At 40.7% G+C, this 23,910-nt stretch overlaps 2 protein-coding genes across 2 annotated transcripts in view; both read right to left on the bottom strand.

Moving 5' to 3' along the window:
• myo5aa (myosin VAa) overlaps positions 1-3,851 on the bottom strand; it is a 184,796-nt gene extending 180,945 nt beyond the window's left edge. The window contains exon 1 of the mRNA XM_048615733.1: positions 3,468-3,851. Coding sequence (XP_048471690.1) covers positions 3,468-3,494 — 27 coding nt within the window. The 5' untranslated portion in view covers positions 3,495-3,851. The remainder of the gene's footprint in view (positions 1-3,467) is intronic.
• A 4,918-nt stretch (positions 3,852-8,769) lies between these two features.
• arpp19a (cAMP-regulated phosphoprotein 19a) lies at positions 8,770-17,648 on the bottom strand. The gene is made up of 3 exons (XM_020509639.2): positions 17,505-17,648; positions 12,882-13,004; positions 8,770-9,701 (listed from the first exon to the last, which is right to left on the bottom strand). Exons 1-3 carry the CDS (start codon positions 17,562-17,564, stop codon positions 9,531-9,533), a joined length of 354 nt encoding a protein of 117 aa, XP_020365228.1. The 5' UTR covers positions 17,565-17,648; the 3' UTR covers positions 8,770-9,530.
• Between the last annotated feature and the right edge of the window lie 6,262 nt (positions 17,649-23,910).

Here is a 23,910-nt window from a genome sequence, read left to right as displayed (position 1 = left end):
GATAGAGTTTAAACTTCTTCTGTCATGAAGCACAATGCACCTGAAAATTCAGAAATATCAGAAATGCAGCCATTACTTACACACTCTCGGTCAGTTGGCCCCTTCAACTTGCTCTGCCATTCAATATGAACGCAGCTGATCAGTTCATGGCCTCATTCCACTCGCACTCTGACTCCCTTGTTAGTCAAATATCTACCTAATTCAGCCATGAAAACATTCAATGACCCTGCCTCTGCCACTCTTGGAAGAAGAATGGTAACCAACACCCCGTTTAGAAAATAATTTCAATTCTGTGCAGGGCTGGGCAGTTAGAACTACAGTGATTCCTGGGATTGAATTAAATTTAGCTGGAGTTTCAAAAGCCAAGATATCCACGTGAAATGAATTTGGGCAGCTTCACCCCAACATATCAGCAAAAATACAAGTACGCAATTCTCCACCAAATTAGTAAATTACCAAAAGTGGCCAGAATCAGCTCAGGGAGGAACAAATTCCAACCCTTGGCAGTCAAGGTGCACATGATGCTATAGTTAAAATAAATTGCTGCGGCAAGGTTGAAGGATGGTCAAATTCACTGTTTGTCTCAAATTAGGCCAAATTGTTTCTTTTAAAACAATATGTTCACACTGACTAAAGCAGAAAAATGATTGTTTCATCATCAGAGGCATATTTTGGCCAGCAGGAAATTTTTCACATTGCACTCACCAGCAAAAAGGTCCATGTAAAAACATGCAACGTCCTACATAGCTCAGACCATTGAGTATAGAAGTTGGGACATCATGTTGAAGTTGTATAGAACATTGGGAGGCCACTTTTGGAGTATTGCGTACAATTCTGGTTGTACTCCTATAGGAAGGATATTATTAAACCGGAGGGTTCAGAAATGACTTACCAGAACGTTGCTGGGAATGGAGGGCTTGAGTTAAAAGGAGAGGCTAGATAGGCTAGGAGTTTTTTCACTAGAGCATAGGAGGTTGAGAAGTGACCTTGTAGTGTTTATAAAATCATGAGGGGCACAGATGAGGTGATTAGCAATGGTCTTTTCTCTAGGGTGGGAGAGTTCAAAACTAGAGGGCATAACTTTAAGGTAAGAGGAGAAAAGATTTAAAAGGGACCCAAGGGGCAACTTTTTCACACAGAGGGTTGTTCATATGCAGAATGAACTGCCAGAGGAAGTGGTAGATGTAGGTACAATTTAGATTCATTTGGATAGATACATGAATAGGAAAGGTTGAGAGGGATATGGGCCAACTGCAGGCAAGTGGGGCGAGCTTAATTTGGGAAAGTTGGTCAGCGTGGATGAGTTGGACCAAAGGGTCCGTTTCCATGCTGTATGATTCTATGAGAACATTCCCCTTCTCCCAAGAACTCAGTAAAATCATACATTGAGCAGGGAGCTAGAATCCAAAAGATAGGAAAGAAAAAGAAAATTGATCGCACTTTTCCTCATGATTGTTATCCAGACATCTATACTAAAAGTACTTGTATGAATGGGAGGCAAATACAGGATTAGACTGACTACGATGTCTTTAGTTGCCACATCTGCTGGTACACATCATTGCTGCTCACATAAATGAGCAATTTTGACAGAGGTGAGATATCTGAAGTTGCCCTACATCTGCAGAAACTATAAACCAGGGAAAATCTCCTTCAGGTCAACAGTGAAATCAGTGTAAAGCTGGAAATCAGAAAAATTGAGGCACAATCTCTCTGCTCAGGTGAATGTTAAACATCCCAATGACACAATTTCAAAGAAGAGCATGGTATCATGTCCTGACCAATATTTATCCCTCTACCAACATCACAGAAACAGATTATCTAGTCATGATCAGATTGGCTGCTACATTGCAAAGGGAAATACATTAAAAAATACTTCACCAGATGTAAAGCATTTAGAATCCAGTGGAAACAAGAGTCATTTATAGAGATGTCTTTCATTTACTAGTTTGGAAACTGTCGCATCTACTGCCTGAACTTTCATTGTAAATGTTACACTGTTCATCACTGAATACAACCTTGGCCATAACATGAAAGTCCAAAAATCATTTTTGCAATGGACTTCATCAGTGAAAATAATTCAACACAGCCTTACACACACAAATATCCACTCAGAAATGGAATGAGTTGGAATGAATTAATTTCTAAGAACAATGTGTTGTAGAATATTAGGAACTACTGAACACTTAACATGATACTACATCACTGTCAGAAAAATTCTAAGGCACAATAGGTGCCTTTATCTGAGTATTATTGAAACATTTTCAGCCCCACGATCAGTGGATCAACAAACCAGCAATTAAAAAATGAATGATTTACAAAGATTTATAAATTGATGGACACGTCTGTTGCCTGAAGGGAGACATAATAAATAATAAAATGGGCGATGAGTTGAAAACGCAAGGAGCATGGGATGCGAACTGAATCCAGAAAATACTTCAGAAACTCAGCAAATCTGGCAGCATCTGTGGGGAGGGGTAGAAACAGAGTGACGATCACAAATGCTACCATATCTCCTGAGTTGCTCCAGCATTTTCTCTCTTTCATTATTTCAGAGCTCCAGCATGCACAAGATTTGGCTTCGATGCGACAGTACTGGGTTGAGAGCCGGACCCGGTGGTTTTACATCCCAGGGGGACGCTGCCCCAACAGGAATCATTCACTCGCTTCCCCCCCTCCCCCGTTCAGTTTTCCAGGTTGGAGCGAGCGGGGCCCAGAATGGCCTGGCGAGCCGCTCCAATTTACTGCGAACTCAAAACCAACACGACGTGGTGTTAGAGAGCGAGACAATCCGAAGGAGCATCTCATTCAAACGCCGTGAAATTAATCCGAGCCACGGCGGCGTTCATTCATTTCATTGGTGCCAAACGCTATTGAGGAAGTGCCGACGATGCGAAGTCAAAAACGCTTTTCTCTTCCTGCTTTCGCTGTGTGCGTGTTTTTTTTAGGCCAATAAATCAGCAGCTCGGATACATTTCCTTGACGTAGTGAGTTTTGATTATGGGAAGGGGGAGGAGGTTAATTTCTCGGCTTCTCGGGGTGGGGAACTCAGCAGTTACACACAGATTTAGGGTAAATAGGAGCCAGCCCATTTCTACTGGTGAAAAAAGGTCCATGCAGATAGGATGAATGCATCTTCTCTTCACCCTCATGAATCACACACACACACACACACACACACAGCCAGATCGAATGTCACACCAGAACGGCTCCTTCTCTCTCGCCACTGAATCACAAATCAAAGCCAAGAACATTAACAGCAACAAGGACCATATCCCCCAGCCTCTCCCTCCTATATCCATTGTTCAATAGAAACCTCGCTCCTTTCTCCCTCTTCCTCCTCCCCAAGCCCAGTCTGACCACCTTTGCAATACACTCGACAATAGGATGCACCGCGGTGATTTGCATTCGGCTGACCGGGCTGAAGAAACACAGCCAAAGAGAGGGGTTGGAGATGTGAAAATCTGTACCTTAGTGAAGAGCTCGGATGCTGCCATTCTCCCGTGGGGCGAGTCTCTGCCTGTGCCACCGTCCGGAGCAGCCTCCTTCCCCACTGCTCAGCGACTGGAAAGGGACGGTCGGGGGTGGAAGGGAGGTCAATCAGCTCCAACAAAACATCGGCTTTCCAAATCAAAAGGAATCCCGGAGCAAACTGCACCGAGCGCCTGCTTCCTTCCTCCCTCCCTCTGAAAATCTCAGCCTAAGGTACCAAACGCCATGTTACCTGTGTCACTGAAATGCTACCCGGCTATGCATTCTGGGTACGAGAGATAGACCTAAAAAGATGCTTTCCTGCACACTGCGAGAAAATCTGTGCTCAACGTGCCTCCCATCGGCGGCGGCAGCAGCAAGTCACAGAGTCAGAAGTGTCAGAAATGTACCCGGAAAGACAGCGCCACCGTTAGGTTGTGAGGAGCTCTGGAAAATAAGCAGGACATGGGGAGAGTCTAGAACGTGCACAGAGTTACTCCGCGCTCAGTTCTCTGTGGGGGCCACATGTAGCCGAAAGCACATCTGCACCAAACTCTACGTTGACCCCACACCCCATTTCCAAACGTTTGCAAGCAATTGGTGCACTTTAACGCGCTTGGAATTTGTTCTGGGAGTGTTTTTCTATTTGAATTTAAAAACTAATTAGGTCACATCTCTTGTTCGCATGTGATTTTTTTAAAAATGTCGATACATTTATAAAGAAACAACTTACATTCCTTCATATTTCATCTAATCGAGTTAATTTCCAGAGCTGGTTTGATCAATTGCGTCTGTCTCTGGGGGTGGATGTGGAAGGGAACGCGCTCTCGAGAAGCTACTAAATCGACCAAAATAAAACAAGCAGGAGTAGTCTAGAATAAAAACGGAAAATGCCGGAGAAACTCAGTAGGTCTGACAGCATCCGCAGAAAGGGAAACAGAGTGAACGTTGAGTCCAACGTGACTCTCTTTACTTCATAGGAACAACCGGACCTGTCGTTAACCGTAGCCGTTTAAAACAGCTGCAACTTATTCATGTATCAGACATGACCGAAATCGAGACACACGAAATCGGTAGGTGAATTTGCATTTGGTCGGGGCAAACTGCCTAGATACTAATGTTAAACCAATCTAATGAAATGAAGAGGACGGAGAACTCTTGTGGCACGGTGGCAGCGTCTCTGTTTCCGAGCCAGTGTCACAACACATCTGAACACATGAATGAAAAATATCTATACGATGGAATGAGGCATTAACACGTTTGGTCAAGCCCTGTTAGATTGCAATGAGCAGAGGCGACACGTGAAGGAATTAGACAGGAAGTTACGGTCTGGAATGCGCTGGGAGGATAGAATTGGGTCCAAATCGAACTTGTTATAGGGAATTGGGCAAATACAACAAACATACAAGGCTCTGGGGATTGATTAGAAGTGGAACTAAAGGGAACTCCTCAGGTAGATGGTAAATGTATGATGGGCTGAATGGCCTTCTCTGCTCGCATAGTACGGACACTTCTCTAGTTGTGTCTTAAATTTGCATTAACCCAGTCTATCATGGATGTGAGGCTGCTATTACAGCAACTCAGTCAGTAAACTAGATTATTAATCAGGTGCCATAAACAGACTCCCCCAAAGAAACAAAATTATATCCTCCAGAGAACGCAAACAAACTCCATTCCGGTTTCAGTAGGTCCAAAGAGCAGGCTTCTTTAACAACCTTTAACCACTGTATTCATTGATGCAATATAGCACTGTGAATGGAACTAAAGAGAGCGAGGTACAGACAGGCTGGACAACAGTAGTAAGAGTTACTTTTACAGAAACCCAACGAAAAGGCTGAAGAAAGACTTGAAATTTACCGTAATGAGGACAGCACGGGGAGTTTTTAAAAATCAGTCATTCTTGGCAGTACTAGTTTTTTTTTGGTAAAGATAATCCAGTACTCATTCAATCCCTGCATCTCCCTGCACTTCAAACGTTTAGCTACTTTCCTTTAAAAGATGCAACAGTCTCTGTAACGGTTTATTTCTTGTTCCATCAGCTAAGTGTGAAAATTTTAGATAGATAACCTTCATCAAGTTCTTAAAAATGAGTATTTTCCTTTTTAGTAAAAAGGAATCCTCAGGCTGGAAATAAGTTTATTCTAAACCATAGGGGAGCATGTTAAACCTCAAAAGGGCAAACTGGGCAATTAAGACATTAATTTTAATTAGAGGATATTTGAAGTGACACATCTTGGTATGAAAAATGAAACTACGCAATATGAAAGGTACATTTCTAAATCAGATGCAGAGGAACTCTATAGTACACGTACATGGGTTGAAAAGGATTAATAAGCATACGTTATTGCTTTTACTTGTTAACAGGACATGAGTAGCACTGGTTAAGCCAATGTCACCCAATGCTACCTGTCTTTAAGACAACAGTGTTGAGCTTCCTTCCTGAAGCTATGCAGTCCTTCAGGAATAGGAAAGCCAACAGAACTATAAGGGAGAGTTCTTGGATTTCGATCCATGAACAGTAAGGAAGTGACAATTTAGTTCCAAGTCAGAATAGAGAGGAATCTGAAACTGGTGATATAAATAAGGACAACAAAAACAAGGAAAATGGAATAAATATGAAAAACTTGTATTAAGCATTTTCTTTCAATGCGATTGTTTAGTTTTAAATTCCATATTTTAGAAAGGATGTGAACACATTAAAGAAGCTGCAGCTAAGACTTAGATGAATGGTTCAAGACATGCAATTTTAGTTGCTTGAGTATAATAGCATCTAGGTCTGTTCCGAGGGGTCAAGGAGTGATTTTTTTTCAGAAGAATAAACGGAAAGAATCGTTTTGGTGGAAGGATCAAGAACCAGAGGATAATGACACAAGCTGATTGACAATAAGAGGAGCTTTAAAATACACATTGCAGCAAGTGCAGGAATAGAGAGTGCACTGCCAGTATGTCAGAATCAGACCTAATCATTATCCAAGGGAACATGTGTAGGCTGCAATGAAGACAGAGGAAATGGCAGAGTGAGTTGCTTTTGCAGAAAACCAACTCAGAACATAAAGAGGCTGAACTGTGTATTGGAACCTTTGTAACTTTTTAAAACATTTATCAATCTTGCAAGTTTAAAAGATATTTCTAAACTTGAAAATTAAAGCATTGAATATACATATAAAATTTTTTTTTAGTAAGTCTAGGTGTTTTTAATAATTAAACCATCTTATTTCAAACGCCGTATCAGGTAGTCAAGCACTCCAATTTGAAGTGTAAGATGATATACGAACCAGGTGAGATGACACTTGGTCAACCTGAGAAAATAGGTGTGAATCTTGCTCAGCAGTTTATTTTAAAAATCCATTTGCACCTAAAGACCAACCGTTGGTACTTTAAGTCTACATGGATGCAAATGTGTAGCACTAGAACTTGATATACATCACCTATGGAATCTAATGGCACTGGGATTAGTGGGATCAGCAGACAAAAGTATTTGTCTAAAAAAGTCACTGACCAGAAGCATTGTTTACCTCTCCACAGACTATAACCAAACCTTTGACATACTGTTTATATTTCAAATATATCTCATGCTGGGATGACAATGTGGAAGAAATAATACTGTAGATTTTATTTATCAGCATATGGCCTAAACTTAAAAGTTTACACATTTCACAGTATGCTATAATTTAACCCACAAGTAACAGATTTTTAATTAGATGAAACCATTCCTTCATAAGCATAGTTGACAGGAGTGTGAATGGGGGCCTTTAGGTCTTTCCCAATTGATGAAAGCGAGCCTATAAAAAGACTAACATTGCTAATAAAACTAATTTAAATTTTACTGCAACATTCTATTCTAGTCTGAGAATTTCAAATTTTGTCTCATTACAAAACTGTTTTGATGTCCATTGAAATAAGTGCCAATGAAAATTCTGATTTTAAAAACTGTATAATTTGAGACTAGAAAAATGTATTAATCTGAAGAATTGATCTTTATTATTTCATTATTCATGCTCCAACTTGTCAGTCTCCAACACGAATGGAGGCCAGTTAGTAATCAACTTCAAGTAACACGATCCTGTGATTTTTAGGTTACAATTAAAACCTAAGGAAACTAGTCTAATTTAAGGAAAAATGGAGGTACTGCAGTTGCAGTTCAGGATTACGTCGCTATTACCCATCATACTCGGTTCTGTATTTTAAGAAAAGCCTTGAGCAAAAACACTGACCTGTTACTTGCAGCAGAAGGAAGTGATCAACATGGTATATTCAGCCTAAAGCATTAGGCACTAAATAAACCGCTTAATGTCACAAACCTATACCAACTACTTAACTGTAAGACTAGAATACACTCCACACATTAAGGATCTAACCACTCTAAATGAAGTAGTGATCCCAAAGGATTGGAGATATTTTTTTAAAAGCTTCCTTTCATCCTCGTATCAACATAATCCATTGGTTAATTTGTGGGTGTCTCAGTCCGACTTCTTAGCTAAGGGAAGGCAGCCCGCAGGCTGGAATTCACTTGGAGAGAAGGCAACAATTGAGAAGTAACATTCATAAGGATAAGAACTTTCTTAGAGCATGTACAACTTTAATATTTAAGCTATATTTTTCATTCATCAGAAGGTACGAGACCCAGTTCTTTAAGTTTTGTTGTATTCTACTACTAACCTCCTCACATTAATCAGGTCCGGATTGGCATGATGATGCCAATTTGCTTTTGGTAGTTAATCATTTATGGTTCAATAACTACCTCAGAGGAGGTAAATGATGAGCAATGAGTAAGTGGCAGGCAATAATAGTACAAGATTCCTGATGAACCCTGCTAGAAAGAAAGAAAGTTGGAACCACTACCATCACTACTCATAGCTCAAGACTGCAACAAACACATGGCCTGATGAGTGTTATAGATCTGATTGGTGCTGACAGAGTGGGATTTGTTCTTTTCTGCCTGGATGGATATAGGGCTTGCTTCCTTGCTCTACCCATAGTGGAAAATGATGATATTTATTTAAATATTGAATATTATCTGGACATTCAAATTGTGATTATTGAAAGTGATAGTTTGCTTTTAATCATTCAAGTTCAATTGGAAACAAGTCTATCACAACATCCCCAACTGATGCCATAGCTCTATCAACCAGCTAAGAATGATAGTTGCACTTCCTCAGTTATGTTTTGAGAACTTCAACCATATCTATAAAGCATAGGAATTTTAACAGTGCAGGGATTTCAGTTGATTTTCTATGTTCTAGATACACAGCAATCAAATATTTACAAATAATTTGCCAGCGTTTAAGGCAGCCATTGCACTTATTGTCCAAAACTATTTTATTTACAAAACAATGGCACAAAGTGACTGCACAGTCTATGCTCATGCACATTTCAATCACCTTGAATATATGACATCCCTAACCTATCAATCTTGAGTCAATACCATTTGGAACTGCTAGAGGCACAGTAATGATGAACTGAAATACATCCAAGAGGGCAAATCAGAGGACAAATATTGTCCAATTTACAGACATTTAAATAGGTTTAAAGCTCTTAAGTTCCTCAAGATTAGCTGAGAAATGGACAGCTGTCCTGGTTTTCAAATATGCCATTTCCATTTTAGTGTTAACATCTACAAGGACAGTTTACTTGCAATATTATAATCAGCATTACACAAGAGCATGAAAAAAGAGAAACAGAGGTTTATCTAACTCAATCTAGATTAGAAACTCACATTATACTAATTAATGAGAAACCAGAAACAGTAAAAATGTAAAATACTTAATGGGAGTGCTTCTACTGAAGTTACCATATGTACATTTCTGCCTCAGTGTTGTAATTGACTACTTCCTACTTTTAACACCGAAGTCCTATTCATCAGTGCATGGTTTATAGTTTATGAAATCTCAGGCTGGTCCTCAGTCTGAATTTGAAGGACTTTCTTGCAGCAACAACTTGGCACTGTAGTTATCTGCTAAGCTGTCAGTCATGATGTAATGGAACAAGGAAAAAAGCTAAAACACAGGAATTAATAGCAAGAAAAAGGAATGACAAGAGTTTTATGCATTCCTCATGAGGTCTCAGACAGCCAGTTTGCTAGCAACAAGGGAAGGTTTTCTCTGAGGGAGATCTTGTGGAGTGGGAATGTGTTCCCCAGTCACTTGGTTCTTGTCTGCTCCACTGTTTGGCAGCTGCTTGTTCTTGATTTTAGCTTTAGCCATGTTGTAATCTCCTGAATCAAAGTACTTCGGCTGCAACACAAAATAAAGAAAAATTTACATGGTAGCAATCGTTCCATTTTTAAAAAGCTTGATTTCTCAAAACCTAAAAACTTAATTAGTCACTTTGCAAAATAGCACCAAAAATTAAATGATCTGATGATGCAGTGTAAACCACACTTTTGCAACTGGCGTTTACAAAAGTTACATCAATTAAAAACTACCTCCTGCCACCAAGTTGGAGGGGTGTCAGAAATGGTTGCACGTGTGTACTCAATGCCCAAGCACAACTAGTTGGTAGTCCAACTACACTAAGCCCCAAAAGATGACCATAAGAAAAAAAAGAAGTTGACTATTGAGCCAATTTAGTCTGCTCTATTTAATGAGATCTTGGATGATCTGACAATCCCCAACTCCACTTTCCTGCCTTTTCCCCATAACTTTTGGTCCCTTTATGTTCAAAAATTTTAGCCTTGAATATGCTTAAGGAGCTAGCCTTTGAGTACAAATTCCAGAGATTCAATACCTCCTCACACCTGTCTTAAATGGACAGCCCCTTACCCAATTATATCCTCTGCTCCTAGACTCTCCCACAGGTAGAACAATCTTTCTGCACCTACCCCCATCAAGCCTCCAAGCATCTTGTACGTTTCAATAAGGTCACATCTCATTCTTTTAAACTTCAATGAGTTCATGCCAAACCTTTCTCAACATAAGACAGCCCCTCCATATCCAGGATAAGACTAGTGAACTTTCTCTGATCTACCTACAATGCCACTTTATCTTCCCACGATAGGTGGACCAAAAGTGTTTATGATATTCCAGATGTGGTATGACTAGTGCCTTGTATAGTTTTACAAAAACTTCCTTCCTTTTATAATCCATTCCCTTTTAAATAAAAGCCAACATTCCATTTGCCATCCTAATCCTCACGAACTTGAATGTTGGTTTTGAGATTCATGCACAAGGATTCCTAAACTCCTTTGTTCTGTAGCTTTCTGCAGATTTCCTCCATTTAAATATCCAGCTCCTCTATTCTCCCTGCCAGAGTGCAGAACCTAATTTTCCCACATTCCACAGAATATTCCGTCAAATTTTCAGCCCTATTGCTTGAACAGCCTATATATCTCTGCAGACTGTCATCCACTGCCTTTTCTACCTACTTGGCAACAGTACATTTACTCTCCTTTTCAAAGTTATGAACATATATTGTAAATCAGCTGTTGCCCCAAAACTGATCCTATATTGAAATTCTTTTTTTCAAAAACTTAATATTGTTTATAAAAGAATATTATTGGCTCTACAAATATATAATTAGTCTTTTAATATCATATGCAAAAAAGTATTGACTAAAAACCAAGCGTTTCCAATGAGACTTTTTTTTTAAAAAAGCAACGAAGTGGGGATTCATGGTGGGGAGATACACATTCTGTTTCAACTCATACCCTAATATTAGTTTTCAGTTATGCATTGCAAAAAAAAAGTCAATTTAAAACTTACAAGCCACAGACTGACTGACTGGTACAGCATATGAAGGAAGTGCTCCCCCAAGTGTTAAAGCACTAAAACACAGCAAAAATAAAATGTTGTGCACACACTCAAAAAGTGTTTAAAAACAAGCAATACACTGATACCTTTTCCACATATCTGAAATTATAGCCACAAAAAATTACTTCAATCAAGTGGAAAGTAGGGAAATGGAGTTGCACTACAAGTAATTTATCTGGACATACAAATTTAGAGATCCAAACAACCTGCATGGATTAAATTGCAGAATTACAAAATTAGGTATTATAGTCTATACATCAAATCATAAGAGGATAACTTTCAATACTAATTATAAATTAACCAAACAAACTTGGACAGGAGGTATTTTAGTTGTGAATGGGAAGGATTTTCTGCATTATCATTGCAGAGAATGGAAAAAATACTTAGCACCGATTTCAGGAGATACATATAAAACCATTATAATAGGTTATGCAAAGACAAAAAAGTAATTCAAATATGAATGGAAGATAAATACTTTGCATGAGGTAACAAGGAAAGTTTATTCTCCAAAACACTTCAGAAAGGAAAACTGCACTACAGAATTCAATACATTTACAGCTCATTGCAAAACTGGCTGCAAATACATTTCTAATTGGCAAGGAAAATGGTGATAAATAGCAGACAGTCAAACTTCTGTTGGTGAACTGAGTAAAGTAAGATGCAACTAAGCACACTGCTAGTCAGATCATTCTGCACTTGACCATCCTGTGACATAAATGGAAAATATGCAAGTATAGTTATTAGAATGTCAGATGACTTAAGTAAATTGTTCACAAGAAAAGATTTTTCCTCATTCCAGCATTGTTGAATTTTACCACGGATATTAGAAATAGGGCTTTCACTTCAGAATAATGATTTTAGCTATCCCAAAAGAGGCCAGTTATGGGAAGCAGTTAGTTTCTTTTAACATTATTCTAACACAATGACTTTCCAGTAAATAAGGAAAGTGAGTGAGCAGCAAGCCAAGTGGAACCTGGTACCTCAAAAGGAGCAACAGTCTTAAATGCTTGAATTCAGGCCTCAGTATTGACTAGTGGTGGTCAAACAGACCAGCAAAATTCAAGGCCAGAGTTATACTGCTGCATTTAGCTAACTAGAGAATCTCAGTGTACATATGCTTATATGCCTGCATTGTTCACTTGCCCAAATACCCACCATTGAAGGTCAGGAGAAATACTATTATAAAGTGCACAGTCAGACCATTGCAATACTGAGACAGTTAATATCTTTGCACTGTGCTCATTATAAAGGAGTCTGAAACATTTTGAAAACAAATTGAATGGAACAAAGAATTCAGAAAGCAAATAAATACTGCTACAATAACAGCTATTACATGTGCAGAAAATATACAGGGTAAGCAAAGTCCCTTTTGAAAAGTGCATTGTAAGCCCTGGAATTTTTTTAAATTTTTTTTTTTTTTTTTTTTTAAGTGGAGGGAGAGAAGATTCAGACAACCTTAGTTTAGCAAATTTCAACAAATTGTTTATTATCTTGCCAACTATTAAGAACTCAATTCAAATAACCATACAGCTTAAAGACATTTGGTATGATTACAAATTCCATATTGGAAATTTACCCAGTAGTACAAAGCTATGTACAACTGAAATCAAATCTAAAATTAGTCATAATTAACAGATGTCAAAGTCATTTCTTACAAATACTTACATCCTTCTGCAGACGTTTCCTCAAAAACTCTGATCCACCAGGTTTTTGTCCCAACTTTGGATATTTTAACTTCAATTTTGCTTCCTCAGCCTTTTCAGGACTGATTACGGTGTCATCCATTTCCTGGAAAACAAAGATTGCAATCAGTGGACATTATTCAGTTCTAATGCAATTTAATTATCTCATGCTCTAACTTACCAAAAATTGTGTCTCTTCAACACCAACACAATGAACTTTATCACTTCTGATTTGAGATTATATCAACATCAAACTTCAGATAATACCAAATTTGGGGCAGGGAGGGTTTAATTAATATTAACAAGATTGCCACAATATACAACCTGAATATACACAAGGTAATATTTCAGTTGGGGTTTAAAGAGACCAGCTTCTCCTTGGATAACAGAATTTAATTCTTCTTGGAGAGAACAGGACATTAAAACTAATTGGCAATGAGAAAATACGTGTTAACAAATGAACATCAACATTGATGATAACAGACAGATCAATAAGGGCAATGCAGTTTGTACATATGAAGTTCAAAAAGCATTTAACAAATTGATGTAAGGTACAGCAGTATTGTAAAGTGGACATGTTCGTGAACTGGCAATCAAGAGGAGAGTTCAAATCCCATCATGGCAATTGCAGATTTAAAACTTAGCTAATTAAAAACCTGGAATAAAAAGAGAGCACAAGTAAAGTGATCATGAAATGACTGGATTGACAAAAAAGTCCATCTGGTTCACTAATGTACTTGGACTTGAAAGCTCCCATTCCTACACAGTTGCCTGTATGCTACACTAGACCCACAGCTGACTTAACAGCCACGAAATATCTCACTGCAAATGTTCTAGTGGAGCTCAGCACCACTTCCAAAGCAGTTAACTGTTGCCCTTTTTAGCAATGCCTACATTAAACACTTGTTGGTAATATTGTCAGATTAAACGGGGGTGTAGCTGCATCATTACAAAACTGGCTAAGGACAGAAGCAAAGAATGACAGGTTTCCCAGAATGGAATTTTCCTCTTATTTGCCTGGTGTACTACAGTACATGAAGCAATTCATTGTGATGCAAAAGAGGCAATATAAATGAAATGGTACAACTTTAAAGACAACACTAGGGCACAAGGTACTCACACAGTACAATTATTTTTGTTTTGAGATACAGGGTATTTGAATTGAAGCAGATTAGAAGAATTCACCAGTATCTTTAATAATTATCAACCCTCCATTAAATTTGAAGTCACAGTCCAATCAAAGTATGAAGTTAGCAGACTTTTCTTTCAAAATAACTGACTTCTACAAACAAAAACCCAATCGTGAACACATCTCCCATGTGGGTGAGATCACAGTTACTGCAAATATGCAAAGAAATTGCAAAGCTGGGAATTTAACCAGATAACACTACAGTGCTACTGCATCTCAGATATAAATGTTACAATTAAGACAGCATTCATTACAATAGCATCCAGTGCTTTATCTCCCTTAGGTGAATTATAAAGACAAACTTAAGCTTACAATTCCAAATTCGTTTGCAAGTAAACCATTGCCTCAATGATTTCAATCATCCTTGGCTACTTTGTAGCTGAGGGCTCCTATGAGGATGGGTTTAAACTATTCACTCTTCCTTGTGGCCTCCCAGTCTATCCTCAGACTCCCACTTGCAACCTCCATCTTCTTGCAGTCTCCTTCCCCGAATCCCTTCAAACCTAAAGGCAATCAACTATCTATACAAAAAGGTGCTGTCCACTCTACCCCTCTCCCTGCTTTCAGTCCCACATGATAAAATGCTGGCATACACTTATCTTGCTCACTACACCTTCAACAGCAGGTAATTTCTCCCTCACTTGCGAGTCTAGCAGCAAGCACTTCAGAACCAGCCAGTGAATGCAGCAGCAGCTGCTCAATTTCCTTCCATTTTTCCCCAGTGGTCGCCTCCCTGGATGGAATTTTGCAGACAATCTGTAGGCATCACAGTCAAATTCACCATTCATACACATGTATTTTGAGCATTAGAGGGCATAGGTACAGAAATTCATTTGTCTGCTTGCACTGCTCTTTGAATATCCAGAAAAGGTTCAGGTGCCTCTTCAAAAAAAAGGTCAAGATAGTTATTGTTGAAAAGGTGACATGTTGCCAAAGCTGTTTGTCTTACATTTATCTAGAGAAACAATGACAAATCTCAAATGACCTAAACAATCTACATTAGAAAGTGGGTGTGTGAATGGTTAGCAAGTTGATTCCAACTGGCCGTGGCAATGCAAAGAAAGCAAAGAAGAAAAGGAAACATCAGCTTCCAAAGTTCTGGTTAATTCACAAAAGCCACGAGGCTTGAACACAGTCATGTTTTCAGAGAACAGGCTCCGACACAGGAAATCTAATGGGACATGTTACAAGCTCACCTGATTATCTCTAATTGGATGTTAGTGTAGTTCAAACTGGAAACAAAAGAAATATATTCAAGCTTGCACAATTTTGAATTCCCCAAGAGCTTTGGGAGCCTATATTTCCCCATTGCTTTCTCCATGACAACCCGTAGGCCAGAGTGCACTTACCAAACAGCACACTGTAGTATAATATTGTGATCATTTTCAATTAGGCATTCCTGCTTTTCTCATGATTGCAAAATGGAAAGTTTTGAGAACATCTCTTTTCTGCAAGATTCAAGGAAGTTATGCCAAGCTTTTTATGTAATACACCAGCTGAATACAGCATATTCAGAACTTCATACTTGGAGGACAAAATATAACAGGCGTTGCTGAGGAGATTTACTGGAATAGCACTATGAAAGAAAGACTCCAGTTACTCAGGAGAAATAACAAACTGGGCTTTTAATCCCTACAACAGGGAAAGAAACATTTAATGAAGAGTTCAACATTATGAAAGATTTTCATGTGTAAATAGGAAAATGTTTCCAGTTGCAGGTGGGTCAATAATTGGAAGGCAATGATTTAAGCTAATTGTCAAAAGAATCACATGCAATATTAGGTTGTATTATAATTGCTCTTTCAAATTAAATCTCCAAGGCCACCAACACAGCAGGTTTGAATTCATTACCGGTCCTTCCTTCAAAACAGCAATGGTGAGCTCACTAATGAAAATCCATGATTTTGACTGAATAAATATAGTAAAGAATCAGGATAGTGAAGACAATCCCATACAAATACTTCCTTGACAATCTAGGGAATGGAGGTCACAGATTTGACGCATTACTGAAGACAACTATTTGCATTATAGATATTTTCTAAGCAACTTATTCAGAGACATTACTATACACCTCTGGAGTAGCCCAGTTCATCATGCAAACCAGCCTTGAGAAACCAACATAATCAAAGACCCCTCCCATCCTGGTTATACTCTCTTCCACGTACAAATATTCAAGAACAGCTGCTTCCCTGCTGTTATCAGACTTTTGAACAGACCTCTCAAATGTTAACTCTAATCTCTCTGCACCTGGAACATTGTATTTTGAACTGTTTTGCCACCATGATGCACTTTGTACGGTACAATGTGCCTGTACAGTACACAACATTTTTCACTACATGTGACAACAATAAATCAATCAGTTCATGGTCATGCTTGGTCCGAAGCTGTAATAAAATGCGAAGCAGAGACACTGGCAGAATCAAAACAAAAGCATTAGTGTGCAGGTTATTAGTGAATAGCTACTCAATAGAACTTGTCACAATTCCTTATGATCATTTGTAAAAGATTGGGTGGGAGCACGCCATTGCACCACAGGTGGCTGAATTTCTGCGTTCTTTGAAAGTAATTAACAAATACATTAAAACCTTCATTTACCAGCAAATCAGATGGTAAAACAGCAAAATCCAATTAAATTCACGTTTCTGCAATAAAGGCACGTTATAATGGAATGCAGGTGCTTCAGCTCACTGTACACAGGAGCAGTGCATCAGCAAAATCAGGGCCTAAAGTTAACTCAGCAGATACAGTAAACATAAAAAGCAAATAGACACACATGAAATCCTGCAAGTTGATCTTTCCAATTGGGCAGTGTTTATTGTGTCACAGGAGATGGAGGCAGCAGTACTCTTTATAAAATGGCTAATACTCCTCATGGTTAGAAGCAGAGTGGGGTCCAGGGTGCAAAGACAACAGGATCAATGGTATCAACCATTTAACACCAATTCAATACCACACTCTCCAGCAGCATCTCCATCCCAGCCACTTGTCCCTCCCAGTAACTAACCACATCCTATCCTGTCCTATCCTCCTCTCTCCGCGCACCCCCCCCCCCAACCCCCCCCCACCCCCCCCCCCTCCTATTTTGCTACCACCACCACCTACCCCCACCCCCGACCCGACCCCATACCCTTCCAGACCTCTCCCCACCGTATCACACTTATCCTCCACCTGAAACGCTCCACTCTCCCTCGGCAACCCCACTAGAAGACCCCCATCCGCAGGCACAGGCCTAAGCGCAGCCCTCCCCAAGGGGGTAGTGGGCGGTTGGCGCAACGTTGCCTCTAATGCAGCTTTATGCAGCCGGCGATCGATGTATAGCCAGCCTCTTGCCTGCAGCAATACGGACCCTCGGCCTCACCCCCACAGCGCGGTGACCCCCGGGGCCATGACGGTGTCGTCCGCGCCGCAGTATCCTACCTGCCGTTCTTCACCCGAAGCTTCCTCAGACCGCCTCACCGCCTCGTTCCTTGATGACATCGCCGCCGGCCTCAGAGGGAGCGCTGGATAACCGAATCTGAGCTGAAGCGTATCCCTCCGCACAGCCGTCTGCGCAAGCGCACTCCTGTCACCCCGCCCACATTTATAACGTCACCTATTCTAGAAACTACTTCAGTGTTTTTTTAAAAACAAACTTTCTTTTCCTAAATCCACCTAAATGTATATTTAGTTTTATTTGATTTTCATTCGACAACATCAAGGATTTTCTTCTCGTCTTCACCTCGCATTTGGGCAACGTCCATCTAGTGACGTCATGCGCGGTCGGTTCTGGGAGTTGTAGTTTCTTGTCCTTTCACCCTCAATAATAGACCAGGAGACACAATGGTCTGATTCATCATGTTTACTTTGAAGTAGGGGAGCAATACAACCAGTAGAATTATAGAATAGAATCCCTACAGTGTGGAAACAGGCCCTTCGGCCCAACAAGTCCACACTGGACCTCAGAGCATCCCACCCTGACCCATCACCCTATGACCCACCTAATATACACCCTCTACCTCCCTGAACACTATGGGCAATGTAGCACAGCCAATCCACCTAACCTGCACATCTTTGGATTGTGGGAGGAAACCAGAGCACCCAGAGGAAACCCACGCAGACACAGGGAGAATGTGCAAACTCCACACAGTCAGTCACCCAAGCCTGCAATCAAACCCTGGTCCCTGGCGCTGTGAGGCAGCAGTGCTAACCACTGTGCCACCATGCCACTCATTTATTGTTAAGTGTACATGACAACATGAAAACTGTACAATGTCACCATTCCCAGTGGAAAGTTCATTTCCAAATATTACTGTGTTTTCCTACTGGATTTCCCTCGCATCAGTTATTTGGTGGAACGCAGGAAAGATGAGAGAACAAAATCACAAAGCAAAAGGTGATGGGAATGGGATCAGTGAAAATGAATCTCAAATCATAGAATCCTTACAGTGCAGATAGAGGCCATTTGGCCCATTGAGTCTGCACTGTCCCTCTGAAGGCCATAGGCCCTATCCCTTTAACCCTACATTTACCAAAATTAACCCACAGAGCCTGCACATCCCTGGACACTATAGGGCAATTTAGCTTGGCCAAACGACTTAACCTGCACATCTTTGGACTGTGGGAGGAAACCAGAGGAAAACTGTGCAGACATGGGGAAAACATGCAAACTCCATACAGACAGGCTCCCGAGGGTGGAATCGAACATGGGTCCTTGGCACTGTGAGGCAGCAGCGCTAGCCACTGTACCTCAAGTTTAAGGGAACTGTCAATGTTAATAGTGGAACCATAACCAAAAAATGCATTTTTACACAGTGGCAATGTTTGGAATAAAGTAAACAGCTTGGAATAAAGTAAATGACACATTACTCTGCATATAATTGTTTGTACACAACTATGCCTTCCCTGGTGGTCTAGTGGTTAGGATTTAGCAGTCTCACCCTTCCTGGTCAGGGAATCAGGATTTGTAGAGGCAGCACAGCAGCTCAGTGATTAGCACTGCTACTTCACGGGACCAGGTCTCCATTCCAGCCTTGGGAAACTATCTGTGTGGAGTTTACACATTCTCCCCATGTCTGCATGGGTTTCCACCAGGTGCTTTGGTTTCCTCCCACAGTCTTAAAATGTGCAGATTAGGCTGATTGGCAATGCTAAATGTGGGGTTATGGGGATAGGGTGGGGGGGGTGTTTGGAGGGTCAGTGCATACTCAATGGGCTGATCGGCCTCTTTCTGCACCGTAGGGATTCTATGATGCCTGGATGAACAGAAATGAGAGACTGGGAAGGCTATGACACTATCACCATCCCTTTTTCTAGCAACTGTTTGATCCCCACAAGAATATTCATGACCTGGGTGTTATTTTGACCAGAGATAAACATCCAAACAATCCCAGGACTACCTACTTCTGCTCCATTACACTGCCTGATGCCACTTTCCTTTCAGATCATCTGCTGAAACCCTTATTCATTCCTTTGCCAACTTGAGATTGATTATTCCAATGCCGTCCTGGCTAGCAATATTTCCTGTAAGCTGAGAAGCTGCTGGGAAGCTCCACGACCATCGATCAGTGTGCTGATGAATGACTTCTGCTTCCAGATACCGCTGCCCCATACAGAACTTGAAGGTCTGCACAGCAGCAAAACAGATGACAGGGAATGTTACTAGCTAGCTTCCTGTTGTATGTGTAACCTACCTATAAGAAAGTTCACCTTTAAAGACTCCAAGTATTGTTTGCACGCAATGCTAAGACTCTGTCTGCCAGATAGTCTGCTGTAGGTTTGCAATCTGCACATACAAATCATTCCATTTCCTGTAACATCTCTTCATAATTTATAATGTGCTTTACTGTTTTAAATAAATGAACTGTAGAGTTAATCAGTCCATGACCAGTGACTAATTAGTTGAACATTATCATTAATATGACATTGTGGATGTCAATGAAAACATTTAGCCAAAGAGGACTATTATGATTGATTAGTCAGCAAGTAAGTTATTTTACAAGTGAAACAAATGGTTAACACTCTTAAGTCTTGCTAAAGTTCATAAGAAAACTCTCAATGTTTTGTTTGCTACAGCGTCAGAGAGTTTTGATAACATAGCTTGTAGTTAAGCAGACACATCCCTATTAAGAGGCAGTTTAGCTAACTTGACAAAGGCAAGTGTAGCTACACAACAGAAAGCAAGAAAAGGCCACAGGCATATTTTCAGAATGTCTGCAAAAATTATCTTGAATAAATTGGGACACAGCAGACCGCCTAACAGAATTTTGAAATGTTTAAACAGCATATAGCATATAGTTTCTAGTTTTATGTATGTCCAATACAGAAAACCAAGCCTTTAAAATTTACTTGGCAGTTGGGTCTGAAGGTCTATACAGACATACACATCAGAATTAATGGCTGAAGAGCTAAAAGATCCTAAAAGATATGTACCACATTGGAAGACCAATCCAGAGTCAAATTAAACTTTCATATTCAGTGACTAGAATTCATGTCATTTAGACAGAAGCCCACAGAATCTATTTGCCGAATCTTATGTTTTTTGGCTAAGTGCGAGTCTCGTCAAGTTTAGTGGAGTGCTTCTCGCTTTAAGGATGGGGGCGTTTTCTTGCCATATCTTACCAAACACTTTGCATTAATTAGTGTTCACGCCCTTATGGCAAATATCATGTTCACTTCTGCCCCATCTTGCCATGTGACATTTCCAGAGCAATGTACCATTCACAGAAGATTCTGGAATTGATCATCATCCCTGACATTGGTGCCACATTTAAAGGTGGGCTGAGCTCCAGAGAAGCATTGTCTCTCCAGAGTTGCCCTCATGGTTCCTGATATTTGACCCAGACATGGCAGATAGGGATAAATTGGTGGCCTGTTTTATGTGCATGCTCCTGGAGGTCCTGATGAACAAGGTGGGACACAGATGGGATGTGTTCTTCCCCCAAGGACCAGCAGTGGAGGCCATACACCAGACCATGCCAATCTGCTCCAAGCTTGCCACCCAGGATAGAGCAGTTTCGGCTGTCTGGACTAGCACTATAAGAAGAAAGTCAATGTCCTTCTCTTCTCTGCCAGTGAAAGTGGCATCATCTTCCCTCTGAAAACAACTCCCACTCTATCACTGTTACTACAACCACCTCCCACCAAGGGCCATGATCTATCACTCTCACTACTGCCTGCAATATCTTCCCTCATTCACTGACATTCACTGACACCCACCGTGACCCCTGACAACACTAACCCTGCATGACCTCTGCTCAGGGCAGCTCTCCACCTGCATCAACAGTAACAGCTGTGCCATCCATAGAATCCCTACAGTGTGGAAACAGGCCCTTCAGCCCAACAAGTCCACACCGACCCTCAGAGCATCCCACCCAGGCCCAACCCCCTATAACCCACCTAATCTAAAGATCCCTGAACACTACAGGCAATTTAACCTGGCCAATCCACCTAGCCTGCACATCTTTGGACTGTGGGAGAAAACCGGAGCATCCGGAGGAAAACCACACAGACACCGGGAGAACGTGCAAACTTCACACAGACAGTTGCCCAAGGGGGAATCAAACGTGGGTCCCTGGCACTGTGAGGCAGCAGTGCTAACCACTCAGCCACCGTGCCACTTTCATCTTCTGTAATATCTGCATCTCTCTCATTTCAGGGGCATAACAGACCACAACAGGGCAGAAAGAATCAAGACAGGTGGTGTAATAGTGGGTGAAGGGAGAACGAGATGCAGGCAAAGCACAAAATAATCTAAGGCAAGATAATGCAAGGCAGTGATGTTGTGAATATCCAGATAGGCTCAGAGCGAGTGGGCGCTATGAGAACAAGCAAAGATCTTGGCGATGCAGCCAGGTCCAGTCCATGAGCTGGATGCCTATCCCCAAATGCACGGTGTCCTTACTGCAGCATTACATACATGAGTTGCTGGGACAGCCTGAGCTGTAACATTGACGTGCGGAAGAGTCCTATATGTAAATCAGAGATGTGCCACTGGGGTTCTTAGAGGCTGGCACATGTTGGCTGTCAGCATCCAAAGACTTGGGGCGTGTGTGGCTGGTGCCCATGGAGAATGCCCAAGATTTTGTGCCCCATGTCTAAAATAGCAATCCTTTGGAGCAAGTTGTGATTTGAACCAGCGAAGGACCCGCTCTGGTTTCCAATATGAAATTATCCAAACAGCTAGTTTGTATAGTTTGGTAAGATCACAACCTATTGCAAGTTAGACTGATAACATGATGTTTAACAAGCAATAATGAGTGTCAATTGGGAACTCACCACTGTCTAGCAAGAGTCTCGCTACGCTGTTTGTGAAAATAAATCTAAGCATGAGAATACAATCTCTGAGTTGAAGAAGTCTTTAAGGAATTCTTCTGTACAATTCATGAAGATGAATGAACAGCTGAATGAAAATGAAAGGAAGTCTGATAAATTAAAAGCCCTGTATCATCAATCCAATGTGGTTGACTCTTAACTGCATTCTGGGCAATTAGGGACAGGCAATAAATGCTGGTCTGTCCAGGGATGCCCACAATCCTGAAAATGAATGTTTTTTAAAAAATCAAATAATTGTTTGTTTACAGGAAGTTCTGAAGCTGTAGTAATCAAAGGCAAGCTAAAAGTTCTACAGTTCACAAAAACATTTCAAGGTCTCATTGGCTACCAAGAACACGGATCTGATTTCCTCTCACCTTGAACTCTACATTTTTGCCAAAATGCTGAGATGTGCAATGCTGCTTTTCTTGTGAGGGGGGGTAGAAGCAAAATTTCAGGAGTCTGACTACATTTACAATCTCCTACTGGATTTGCAGGGCATGGATTGTGCTCATGCATCAGAATAAGGTCCCTTTGTCATTCCGAGGTCCCCCTTGTTGAACTCTCATATTCTTTTATTTCGAGGTCTGTGCGCTTGATAAGGATGATTACTGGGAGTTGAGGGCTACCTATTGCAATCAGGGCTTTATCTCCATTATTTAACTTCTGAATGAGGCTGAGCATTGAAACAATGCAGCCTATTATTTACTCTCCGGGTCATCGTAGAGGAGATGACAGCATCCTTGGAGATGAAGCTCTAATGTTTGGGTTGGTCTGGGGGCTCTTGCATTTCAATTCAGACAGAGTATGCAGTATAAACCTTGCATGCAGGGGTGCCCTGCAAACTGGAGCAGGCAAAGAGGAGGTTTAGTGTGAATAAGACTGGATGAACAGCTGCAGTCTTCCAAAGAGGACAGTGAGAAGAAGGAACATCACCTTCAGCCTGACAGAATCGTACAGCATCAGGCAGAACAATCCAAACAGGACTTAATTGTCACATAAATGGAAATTGCTGGCAAAACTCAGCGGGTCTGGGAGCATCTGTGGGGAGAAAGCAGAATTAACGTCTCAAGTCCTTCGACTCTTTATCAGGACTTAACTGACACCTGCTTCAAATTGATTTGAGTTGTGTGAAGTGAATGTAGATTGATTGTAATTTTGCTGTTGCTCAAAAGGTAAACAACCCCATTATTCTGAGAAGCAAATGCAGCCTGATTTGAAATTATTTCTTCACTTGTCCTGTTGTTCAATAAAAGTTAACATTCTCAACTATTTGAATGCTTTCCAACATGTGCTACTCCCACTTTGAACAATGACAAGGGGCATTAAGGGAAAGCGTAGAAATCCCTGAGACAGGGTTCTGAGATGGTATGGGCCTGAAAAGGGGTAACCTGTGTAGTTTGATTGCTGTAGCTGCGTTTATAATAAGTCAGACAGGTGCTGATGTAAAACAGCAATACATTTATGAATGTGCACTTGTATTTGCCATGAAATTCCACTTGTGCCACCTACATGCCTTGCCTTTAGATGTGCT

Source organism: Rhincodon typus, chromosome 33, assembly GCF_021869965.1.
Source record: "Rhincodon typus isolate 14 chromosome 33, sRhiTyp1.1, whole genome shotgun sequence".
NCBI classification, from domain to species: domain Eukaryota; kingdom Metazoa; phylum Chordata; class Chondrichthyes; order Orectolobiformes; family Rhincodontidae; genus Rhincodon; species Rhincodon typus.
Note: the sequence above shows the minus strand (reverse complement) of the source record. Positions and strands in the feature narration are given on the sequence as shown.

Bases quoted from the DNA above. Each gene is read 5' to 3' on its own strand.
- arpp19a (XM_020509639.2), bottom strand. From the start codon at position 17,564: ATGTCATCAAGGAACGAGGCGGTGAGGCGGTCTGAGGAAGCTTCGGGT. The intron at 13,005-17,504 runs GTAGGATACTGC...TTTGTTTTCCAG, and splicing joins CTTCGGGTGAAGAACGGCAG to GAAATGGATGACACCGTAAT. The intron at 9,702-12,881 runs GTAAGTATTTGT...TTTGTGTTGCAG, and splicing joins GGAAACGTCTGCAGAAGGAT to CCGAAGTACTTTGATTCAGG.